This window comes from Marmota marmota, unplaced genomic scaffold (assembly GCF_001458135.2).
Source record: "Marmota marmota marmota unplaced genomic scaffold, marMar, whole genome shotgun sequence".
NCBI lineage: Eukaryota > Metazoa > Chordata > Mammalia > Rodentia > Sciuridae > Marmota > Marmota marmota.
In genome coordinates this window covers 54,015,380-54,027,944 of record NW_026000026.1, presented here as the reverse complement: position 1 = coordinate 54,027,944, position 12,565 = coordinate 54,015,380, and the positions used below count along the sequence as shown (strand labels likewise).

The following is a 12,565-nucleotide window of genomic DNA, read 5'->3' as shown; positions in this document are numbered from 1 at the left end:
GACAAGGTAGAAACTGGGAGATTTGTAAATTATATATCTGATAAGAGACTTATACCCAGAATACATGAAGAACTCTGAAAACTCAACATTAAGAAATACATATGAATTCTGAAATTTAGTTAATCATGATATGCTAATGTTGATTTCCTAAGTTTTGACTAATATACCATATAATGAAATATGTTAATGCTAGGAGAAACTGGGTAAGAGTTTCACGGCAACTCTCTGTACTATTTCTACAACTTTTCTGTAAATTTTTTTAAATGTTTTTATTTTAGTGCATTATAGTCACACATAATATTTGGGTTCATTTTAATGTTATCATATGTGCATGGAATTTAATTTGCTCCATTTCAGTCTCCAATACTCCTCTTTCCCTCCCATCCTCCTCTCCTTATTCCCTTCCTCAACTCTACTAGTCTTCCTTCTATTTATTTTTTTAAATTGGCACTTTATAGATATAAATAAAGGTGGAATACACTGTGGTATAGTTATACATGTACATAGCTTAATTTTGTCAAATCAATTCTGCATTTCCTCCTCTTTTCCATCCCTCCTCCCTCCTCAATCTCCTTTGACTCTACTAATCTTCCCTTTATTTTTGTGAAGTCCACCTTGTTTCCCCTTATTTTGCTCTCTTTACAGTGTGATAGAAAACATTTGACCCTTGATTTTTCTGAGTTGTCTTGTTTTGCTTAGCATCATGTTCTCCATTTCCATCTATTTATCAGAAAATGTCATTCTTTCATTCTTTGTGACTGAGTAAAACTACATTGTTTATATATGCCACATTTTCTTAATCCATTTATCTCTTCAAGGGCACCTGAGCTGGCTCCATAACTTGGCTATTGCCGCAGTCTGGCTGGGCACAAATGCCGCAGTCTGGCTGGGCACACAATCACGAGCCACCACACAGCTTGTAGATTCAAACAGCAACTCTTTATTCCCGAACTCACACCAGCCGTCTACAATCACGTTCTGGGGAAATCCACGTTCTCTGCCCAAATTCACCTCCACTGGGCTTCTATCTCCCAAAAAATACTGTCTGAATCCCGTGAGAACTCAAGGGGAACTCAGGCAGCAGGATACGCCCTATTCCCAGCAGGAATAATCTTAAACCGGGAACACCCTAATCCGCCCTGGTCCTTGAGCAAGGTCACTACATGCAATGTCACTGCAAAATGTCCTATTTCCACGAGTCCTTCCACTAAGCAACATGGGGTACGCTGGCAAGGAAATTGTCATACCTACTTGGCTAATGGCTCCCAGCAGGCTATTATGAATTATGCTGCTATAAACATTTCTATGCCTGGATCACTGTAGTAGGCTGATTTTAGTTCTTTCAGGTAAATACTGAGGAGTAGGAAAGCTGGGTCATATGATAGTTCTATTTCTATTCTTTTGAGGAATTTCCATACCAATTTCTAAAGTGATTGTACTAATTTGTAGTCCCACCAATATTGTATGGGTGTAACTTTTTTCACACATCCTCGCCAGCATTTATTAATTTTGTATTCTCGATGAGTGCCATTCTAACTGGAGTAAGATAGAATCTCAATATAGTGTTGATTTGCATTTCCCTAATTGCAAGACATGTTGAACATTTTTTAATATATTTGTTGGCCATTTATATTTCTTCCTTTGAGAAATGTCTGCTTAGTTCCTTTGCCCATTTATTGATTGGATTATTTGGGTGTTTTGTTGTTGTTGTTGTTGTTTGTTTGTTTTGTGTGTGTGTTAAGCTTTTTGAGTTCTTTATGTATTCTGGATATTTAGGCCCTTTATGTATTCTGGATATTTATCAATGTGACGTTCTGTAAGAGGAATTTGTAGCAGCTTATGACTTTATATCCTATTTTCTGATACCAATTTATGTATTAATCTGAAATTCTTATGTGCTGGTAGGGACAGTTCTTCAAGATACATGTTTAAGGGTTTAGGGGTAAAGTTGAGCTGCAGAATAATATGGTGATACAATCCTATTTCAGTGTTTGTATCTGTGATATATATATACCATGTACATTTATGTATATAACAGAAGCACATAGAAAGATATAATTATGTGGAAAGATACATAAAGAAATGTAATTAATGGCAGTTACTTTAGATAATAGTACTGGTCATTTTAAAGGATGGCAGAGCATGACTTTCATTTCATGTCTTTTGAGAGTGTTTGAGTTTTTTATTATTAGCACATTACTTTTGTTATTAAGAGATAAACTCTCAGTTTTTCTATTTTAGGTGGTTAGAAGAGATTTTCATAGGCCTGAATTAACTCTTGCTTTTGCCTTGGTAATCATATGAATGTGATTTATTTATTTTAGGTATTTTGACAAAGAAACATAAGAAATAGAGAATCGTTTTAGCTTTGGCACCATTACTGTGGACTATATCCAAAAACTCCTTAGGTCAGAGGCCATGTTTTGTACTTACCTGTTTGCTTTACCACTTTCTTATACATTAGGAAGTCCCCAGTAAATACATTTTGAGTGTATGAACAATTAATAACATGGTAAAAAAAAATTTAATGTTGTTATGTTGTTCTTTATCTTCACCTTAATTTTATCTTGCTTACGTTAACATGCAAAAACTCAACGTATTTAAAGTCTATACATGATACTCTTCTTGTGTTTTTATGTAAAACAAGCATTTTTCTTTTTTAAATTTTAATTTGTTATATATGATAGAAGAATGCATTACAATTTATATTACACATACAGAGCACAATTTTTCATATCTCTGGTTGTATACAAAGTAGAGTTACACCATTTGTGTCTTCATACATGTACTTCGAGCAATGATATCTCATTCCACTGTCTTTCCTACCCCCATGTTCCCTCTTATCCCTTCCCTCCTCTTTGCCTATATAGAGTTCATCTAATCTTCCCATACCCCCCAACCACATTATGAATCAACATCCTTAAATCAGACAAAACGTTCAGTATTTGTTTTTTTGAGATTGGCTAAATTTACTTAGCATTATATTCTCCAACTCCATCCATTTACCTGCAAATGCCATGATTTTATTCTATTTTAATGCTGAATAATATTCCATTGTGTATGTATACCACATTTTCTTTATCCATTCATCTACTGAAGGGCATCTATTTAGCTATTGTGAATTGTGCTGCTATAAACATTGATGTGGCTGTGTCCCTACAGTATGCTGTTTTTAAGTCCCTTGAGTATAGACTTAGGAGAGGGATAGCTGGGTCAAAAGGTGGTTCCATTCCCAGTTTTCCAAGGATTCTCCATACTGCTTTCCATATTCGCTGCACCGATTTGCAGTTGCACCAGCAATGTATGAGTGTGCTTTCCCCCCTACATCCTCATCAACACTTGTTGTTTGTATTCTTAATAGCTGCCATTCTGACTGGAGTGAGATAAATCTTAGAGTAGTTTTGATTTGCATTTCTCTAATTGCTAGAGATGTTGAACATTTTTTTCATATATTTGTTAATTGATTGTATATCTTCTGAGAAGTGTCTGTTCAGTTCCTTGGCCCATTTATTAATTGGGTTATTATTATTATTTCTTTTCTTTTTTTTTGTTTTTTTTTGGTGTTTAGCTCTTTGAGTTCTTTATATATCCTAAAGATTAGTGCTCTATCTGATGTGCATGTGGTAAAAATTTATTCCCAAATTGTAGGCTCTCTATTCACCTTACTGATTGTTTCTTTTGCTGAGAAGAAGCTTTTTAGTTTGAATTCATCCCATTTATTGATTCTTGATATTAATTCTTGCGCTATAGGAGTCTTATTAAGGAAGTTGGGGCCTAGCCTGACATGATGGAGATTTGGGAATAATGCAATCAAATTTGAGGAGATTCAAGTCTAAAGGAATAGTAGTGGTAATAGTAATTATAAATCACCCCAAATTTTATTTTTTTGTCCATATTTGTATTTTTAAAAGGATTTTAATACCTTGGAAAACTGATAAACTATGGAAGCCACACATAGTATCTGTAATATACTGTTTAAAAAAAAATCTTTATTTATTTTTATGTAGTGCTGAGGATCAAACCCAGTGCCTCACATGTGTGAAGCAAGAGCTCTACCACTGAGCAACAGCCCCAGCCCCAGTAATATGCTTTTGAATGCATGAACTAGAGAAGTGGACATTCTTTTAGTGTAACAATATTTATAAATATTATTCAGTTATTTTTAAGCCTAAGAAATTAAATATGACCTGGAATAAAACAAATTAATAATTGTTATAGTAATAACATTGCTGTAATTCATATAGCACTTAGTCTGGGCTAGGCACTATTATAAGTGATTTCCACACTAATTTTCTGATAGTCAAAATAACCTTATTTTATAGATAAGCAAATTTACTTGGAGTTCAGTAATACCCATTTATACTGACCCCTATCACACTACTGCCACCACAAAAGTGTTTTCTCTAAAAGCCTTTATTCTGTTTCTAACAGTTACTACCTATGAAACCTGCAGCCCATAGAAGTATTCAAGAGCTTTTTCATGTGTTTTATACTACTGGAGATAATATATACTTCATCCCTGTAGGATTGTTGTAAATTTCAAATGAAGTAACATTTACTAATGTCTTTAGAAATGTTAAAGCACTAGCCAAATCTAATTTGTTCTTGTTAAAAGATTTGACACTCAGGAGTTATTATAAAGGAATGAAGGTGATGCCATATTTCTGTGGTCAACAGCTGGCAGTGTAAAGAGAATGAATACTTTTTTATGATCAACTATAGTATATGTGATAATATGTGAACAGTTCTAAACTAAAAGTTATCTAAAATACTGGCTCTGGGATTCCAAAGTGAGATATCAGATCAAGATACCAATTTTTGAAACAAGATTAACCTACAAGGAAGATATAAAAGCATTAGAAGAGTGGAATTGAAAAGGATTTATGAAGAAATTTCTTTGGTTAAAGCTGTTGCCTCCCATTTTTTTCCCAGACACACACTAAGGTGAAGAAGGGGTGTAACTAGAGACAGTTGCTTTGGGGTGTGTTCTTTTGAGGTCCTGAGGATTTTTGTTAAAAATCCTTAATTTTTGAACAAAGGACTCTGTAGGCCTCAGCATATGGATTGGTAACTATCACAGGTTTCAGAGGCTATGGCCCTCAGTGTAAGGCTAAGAGAGAAGAGAGTTGCCAGAGTTTTGGAAAATGACTGCTAGCTTCTGAGAGAGTGGTCATTGGTGGATGAACTCCCCAGGTAGGTAGGAATAGCTATGTACAGGGAGGAGGGAGTGAAGAATATTGTCAGATGGGATCAGCAGCACCCTGAGTTTGTTAGGTCTAGAAATGAGTGATGCCAGGTGTGAGAGTGGACTGGCACAGGAGTTAGCTTAGTTCCTGTTGGGTAGAGCCACTTTATAGGGTTAAGGTGGTCTCAGCAGAAAGGCAGCTAGAGGTTTTTCCACATTGCTAGAGGATGTGGAGTAAGAGGAATATAATACAGATGGCCCTACACTTAAGATCGTCAACTTCATGATTTCTTGCCTTTAATGGTGTGAAAGCTTTGGTATGGATATACATACACACACAGCTTTCATAACATTAAAGAAACTTAACTCTGTGTGTGTGTGTGTAATGGAACCTGTACTCACATTTTTTAATTTTCATCCTTCCTGTGTTAGTGGCATGCAGTGTAACACTTTGTCTTGATAGTGAGGAGTAGCAGCAAGCTGCATCTCATTTATATATGCACTCATGAAGGTAAACAATCAATGCTCTACAGTGTACTGGGTTGTTAAGCTGTAATGTTTGGCAGGTTAGGTATTTTTAATGAGTTATAAATTATAAATAATACCTTTTTCCTTTATATAAGGAAATTATAATACAAATTTTTATACAATTACTATTGCCAGCACTGCACTCAGAGAATATTTCTCTAACATTTTTCTTTCTTATGATTTAGTGTTTCAATGGACTGTATATTGATTCATATATTGACTTTTGTTAAAATGTGAAGTGAACTAGATATTGACTCATGATATCAACTTTATTCAAATGTATATAATGAATACCTTTAATTAAATCTTGGTTATAATTTGATATTTTTAATGAAAAAATTTAGGTTTTTTTCTTATGTAATTTAGTTAGCATTTATTTTCAGTTACTGTTTCTAGGGAGATACTTTGGTATAATATTTTTGAGTCAGTACATATTATAAAACTAGTTTGTAACCCAAGTTATGTACATAAACATTTCTTCCATAGGTGAATTTTTTTTTTAAGTTTTCAATATTGATAACTTTGGTTTAATTTTTTCTCTCTGATCTGCTTTTTACCTTCTATACTGTGATTTTTATTAAAATATTACAATTCAGGTTGCCTCTCTGGTTAAATAATTTTTGAAATATGTAACTTTATCACTACTATTAAAGAATTAATCATGTTATTTATGTTTTTGTTTATTTGGTGGACCAAAGGCTTACTAACTGATAGATTTTACTCACTTTAGTAGTATAATGCTATATTTCCTTTTAACAAATATGTCAGCATTTTTAAATGATGCCTCCTTTATAAGCCCTTTCTCTCACTGAGTCTACTCTGTTTTGTCACTCCTTAAAAGCAGGAATTAGATCTTACATTATTTTTTAATGATTATATTGAATTTTATACTTTATGCCAGAAATGTTAATATTTACTTTATATTTTTACAGGCTAATGTTTCCAGTGATCACTGGCCATCCTTGGTTCAAGAGGCTACAACTGAGGCCTTGAAACTTTGTTTCTGCCCACTAGCTGTTTTTTTGCAAGCTTTGTTACAATTCAACCGCAAAATGGGGGCACGGTATGAAGAGTTTTTTGTTCATTTTTTTTCTTGGCCATGCTTTCTTCACTTTAAAGCCTTCTAAGAAACAATCAAGGAAAGATTTATAATTAGCTTAATGAACTAGTTTAACAAACTTTGGAGTTATTCTCATACCTCTACTCTAAAACAGCTGGTTCTAGTTATCTGGTAAAGGAAAAAATAAAATTTCATATTTGTTTAAAAATAGTTTGCTAAGTAGCTACAAATATGAGATTTGTAGCATCACAGCATTTCAGTGAAGCAATCCATGGTTTTGGTTTTTTTCTTTTTTTTCTCTGCTATTTTAGGATGAGCCAAGAAACAAAACCAGAAAAATTCAAGGTCAAGGCTACATTAATAGAAGTTCTTGCTCATATAGTGAAGTATGGAAAAAGTCATATATATTGTAAAAACTGACATATCATTTGAAAACAGCATGGTTTCATATCTAGAAAATCCAAAAGCTACTCAAATTAAAATATAAAAGATTAGCAATGTTTTTATTGGAGGTCAGGGGTATGGACAAAATAAAGGTGAAGATAATTATTTAGAGGTAATATGGATGAAAAAGTAGTCAAAAGAGTATTTTAAAATTCTTAAAATAACATCTAGCTCTGATAACAAAGCAACCATAAGTACACTAGTGATTTTGGAACAAATATTACTGAAACATAATAGTTATTGTAGAAGTAGAGTTTAATACATATAAATATGTGGCAAAAACCATCACAAAGTAGAGATGAAGGAAGAATTAAGACCCTATGACTAATCAGCATTTCCAAGACTGTTTATTAATATTTACTTTTGGCCATTTTCTGTGTGACTTATTTCACCAAGAAATGTTTTAGGCTATGAGCTTCCTAATGAACTTTTTTCTGCTGGTGCATACTATGGGCAACTTACACCTCCCATAAATATGAATATTTCTAAAACCAGCCCAAATAAATGTATAGTCTAAGAAAAAAACTGTGTGTTCATTATATCATCCCTATGTCAAAACTTCTTCAAGACAAGTTCTTTAGTTCCTGTTTCAAACAACTTCTACCTATAATATCCTTCTATCTCATGTTAATGAATTAGTAAAGAGAAAATTAAATTGTAATGGTAAATCAACATGTTATTGTATGAGTTCATATATTATACATATCCTTGAAAACATACATTAATACCAAATATTATGTACTTAACCTCTAGTGTAGATATTAAATATTTCTTATTCTAATATATATCTCCATTATATTATTGATTTATTTTTCTGCCTACTTTCAGAAAAGATAAGAGGTACCTCACCCAGAAGTATTCATAAAATAAGGATCTTCTCCCCATACCCCTTGGAATGAGCCTTAATTTGCTTATCTGCAGTGGAAATAATAACAGCAACCCACCTAATAAGGTTGTGAATATTAAATTACAACCATTTGTATAAAACACATACTACATTATAAAATACCTAGTGCATTATAAGCACTTAATAAATATTAGTCATTGTTATTAATTTTTATTATCTGAATAAAAAATCACAAAGTAATCATGTATGACATCTTCAAAAGAATGAGAAAAATGATATGTTAAGACTATTATATGAAATACCTTCTGTTAATTTACATGCTTTGAACTTAATTATAAATATATTTTTCCCAGAGAGACTCGGCGACTTTTGGAGAGAGTGGTATATCAACCTGGATATCCGAAGTCTATTGTATCAGCTGCACGTTGGTACCTGCTAAGACACCTGTACTTCAAAAATGACTATGAGCTCATTGATGTAAGGCTTTGACTTTATTTAAAATATTTTCATGTTGGACCTAAGAGCTTTAGAGTTGTTTTTCAAAATTAGTCTACTTTATGATGGATTTTTAAAAAATGAACTACCTAATTCTTTGGCCAACAAATTACTACAGTATCTATCATTGCATTCACTGAAAGTAGAGAAACAATTATGCACATCACTTGAAGGTTAAATAAGTGGTTTGCATTTTACCATGGGTTACTTATAAAATTCCCGTTTTAGTATTGTAATATTAAAAGCTGGGGTTTTTGACAAAAATAGCAGGATTTTGAAAGTTGTGTTTAAAAATAGGTTAGTATAAATTTAACCTGTGTATGTGCAAGATGCCTGTATGTAGGAAAGCTGTACTAAGCTTTCTTTGAGCTATACCCATTTCAAAACCAAACTCCAAACTAATAGCAAGTATTGCCAGTCTAGGGTATTGGTTTAAAACATTGGAATCATGATCAGTTGTGAAGTATGTTCTAAATAATTGATCCTAACTATAGGTGGCAAGAGGTTTCGTTTTTAATTTCCTATAATAAAATTTAACAGATTCATCACTATCCTCACATCTATCAATGTATTCTTAGAAGCTTTCTTACATGAAAGAGCAGAGTAGAATTTTAGGGAACTGGCCTGATTGTCAGTATTTTATTTGTGAACCAAAACATCACAACTTTAAAAATCATTCATCAGATGTACTGAGGTTTATAAAAAGTTGAGAGGTGCTCATCTAAAGTCTGTATCAAGTGAAATTTATAGCAGTACATGTGTATTTCCATCTAAACTCAACCTGAGGTGGCACCAAGAATCAGCATTTCTTTTTTTTCCAGAATGGGATGATTTAGCTATCCTCTCTTTCTTTACTCTTGCTCTATCTTTAGAACTGAATGGATAAAATGTTTTATCAGAAAGCAAGTCTAAATGAAAACTCCAGAGTACTAAGTCAGAGAAAAAAGGATTTGTGAGTTCATATTGAGCTCATATTAACATTGTTGTTTGCGTCTGCTTGTTTCTCTTTTCCTCAGGTAGGAGTATGACAAATCCTATACAATCTGTTTAATCCAGAATTTCTCAACCTCAGCACTATTGATAAAGGTTTTGGACTGGATAATTCTTTGCAGTAATGAGTGCCATCCTGAACAAAGCTGGATGTTTAGCAGCACCTCTGGCCTCTAACCAGTAGATGCCATTAGCACTGTCCTCCTCCCTGCTACCCTAATTGCACCAGCCAAAAATGTTTTCTAGATGTTGTCAGATGATCCTTGGGGTATAATTGCCCATGGTTGAGAACCATTGGTTTAAACTATAAGTAATCCATTCCCCTAATATGACATGTAGAATAAGAAAAAGAATAAAAGAAGGTGCTGGGTGCTAGTTGTTTATTTTTATTAATATTTAAACTTAAGCATATAGGTAGATAGGATAGGGTTAAAGGTAGTAGAATCTAATGGGATGCTCACATGATCTTTAAAAAAATTGTTTGGCTTTTCCTTCCTTTTTTGGTAAAATGTGTGTTACGATATTTGCTCCTCATGGATTGGCTCTGGTATCTAAATATATAAACATGTATCTGAAATTCTTTTGAAAAAGGAAGAGCTTATAATAATGGAAAGGGTTAGAATTCTTATAACTTTAGCCAACAATTTCAAAAATAACAGTCAAACTAATGTAAACCTTTTTCAGTTCCAACAGGCAAATATTGTTTGCCTTTTGATGAAATATACAGTATTTAAAAAGTTCTAAAGAAAGCAATGCTTAGAGAAAGGTATTATAAACAACACATTACAAACCAAAAAGGTAGACTACATATGAATTTTGGGAGATAGTTTATTTACCATGTGTTTCTAAACATCCTGTGAATAGGGAACCTAACTACTCTGTTCCAGATTATCTTTTTAAGGATGTTTGTACAGTGAACAGCCTTGGGAGACAAAGATAATGTCTCCCTCCAGAGCAAATGGTAGGCACTACTTAATCACATTAAACTCCCATTATAAAAGATCTGAATATCTAGGCTCAGGGCCTCCCTCTTGTAAATGCAACCCATTATGTAGGTGGGAAATTGTGTATATCCATCTACAGGTGTTGGTATAAAATGCTGAAACTCATTCAAGGGAATGGTTGATGTTCATGTCACTTGACATATCATTAGTAATGAAGACCTTTGTCTTTGAGCTAAGAGTCCTTCATCTTCTGGCAGTATCGTGCAGTGGTGGCAAGCTATGTTGTTACCTTCTCAGATACTTCAGTGTTTGATAGTGAACAACCAAAAAATATTTTAGGAATTAGATTATCAGCTGGAATTGAATCTTCTAGTTTGAGAAATTTGAAAATCATGAAAACATTCTTGATAAAATCAAGAGCCTAGATTCTAAGCTGTGACTTTAACAGGGACCAGTGTCATTTAGACAGTTCTATACATAAAGTAGTCATTTTGGGTAAGGGTTTAGAGGTGACAGGAATGTCAACCAAGCCACGAAAAAAAATCTTTAATTTCTTAGAGGCCAACAATGTAACAATCAAAATATTGACATCTATACTAATAAATTGTGCTTCTCTCTTAAGTTAGCTTTGGTCGAACAGTTTATTTCAGCAAAAATGACTGAAAAATTGCACATAATTACTTTTTCTTGTGTAGTTTAATGTTGTCTTTTTAAGACTGCTGTCCTTGGGATACTGTTAATAAAATCCTAACATTCCTGTATGTGATTTCCCATAGGTGTTGGTAAAAAATGCTGAAACTCACAGAGATACAAGAGCATTGGAACTGAATCAGAAATTGTCCTCACAGTAACAGTGAGCAAACAAAGAAAAAGCTGTAAGAATGAAGTTGTGACTCAAGAGTTTTCCCCAGAGCAACATATTTTAAAACTATAGTTGTAATCATCCATTCTTATTCCTTTTTTTAAGCTAAAGAAGTTAAAGCTCTTAATTTAAGGATGTAATTTTCCATTAACTCTTAAGATGACTGTAACCAGAAAATTATTTTTGATTTGGGAAGTCCATAACAAAGGAAAACCATGTTTCCCTTATTTGCTCAACAGTTATTTGTAAACCATGATTTTTTGTATCTTGCATGGTATATAATGGGACATCTTTTTTGATAATCCCTTACAATAAAGCCTTTATAGCCATTTTATAAATAATATAAAGAGCAGAACTTTCATTTGATGAAAAATAAATTCTAAGATTTAATTTCTTCCATGAATTCTGGAGTTCATATACCAACTCATCATGAAATCCAAATAATCCTGTAACCTGTTTTGCTAGAGTATCATCTCAGAGTCCCTTGAATACGCATAATATAAATGTTAGTCTTTGACTACTATTGATATGTTTATATAATTCAAAATACTCAGGTGTGTGGCTTCAGTTAAAAACGATGGAAAATGTTGGAAAATAGTGCTGACAGTATTTAATGATCATGCAGATTCTTCAATTTTGATGAAAAGACTTAATTTTCTGAAATAAAGTCTTATTTTCTCTATAGTATCAGTATGAGATAATTTCTAAATTTCAAATCGAGAAACTTGAAAGCAGTTTTCTGTTTTTTTCAAAAAGTCTTTTACATTTTAAATAAGATGTATGTTGCTTACTTTGAATTTGTAGTTTTAAAAATATTTTCAGACATTTACAGATATTATTTATTGTACAAAGATATGTGGTTATATTTTACGTATGTGGTTTTTCTAAACCAGCCGCTTCACAGTGTTACTTTGTAAGATAATATAAATTGATAATAGTCTATAAATTGTACTTCAAAGGCTAATCTATTAAACTGAACCATAATCTGGTGTTTCCCAAATATGACTGAACATTATAATCATTCAGACCTATGCTGTCAGAATATTTCAAGACCGGAGGAGCCTAGAATTTTTGCATTTTAAAGGAATGCCTGAAAACTTCTAATGTTTGTTCAGATTTATGAATCACTGGATTAATCTAATGATTCTGCTTTTCTTTGTTTCTGTAACAAAATCAAGCACCTGTCATTTTCTGCTCCTTTGTTCCTTTT

General features: G+C 32.8%; 1 protein-coding gene across 5 annotated transcripts in view; it reads left to right on the top strand.

The window, feature by feature from the left end:
• Skic3 (SKI3 subunit of superkiller complex) overlaps positions 1-12,355 on the top strand; it is a 91,546-nt gene extending 79,191 nt beyond the window's left edge. For 4 of the 5 annotated variants that reach the window (XM_048811452.1, XM_048811453.1, XM_015483722.2 and 1 more), the window contains 3 exons: positions 6,646-6,776; positions 8,418-8,541; positions 11,270-12,355. In XM_048811452.1, the coding sequence (XP_048667409.1) occupies positions 6,646-6,776; positions 8,418-8,541; positions 11,270-11,344 (330 nt within the window). In that variant the 3' untranslated portion in view covers positions 11,345-12,355. Of the gene's footprint in view, positions 1-6,645; positions 6,777-8,045; positions 8,167-8,417; positions 8,542-11,269 lie in introns of those variants that run through there. The other variant, XM_048811454.1, reaches the window with a different exon arrangement.
• The last annotated feature ends 210 nt before the right edge of the window (positions 12,356-12,565 follow it).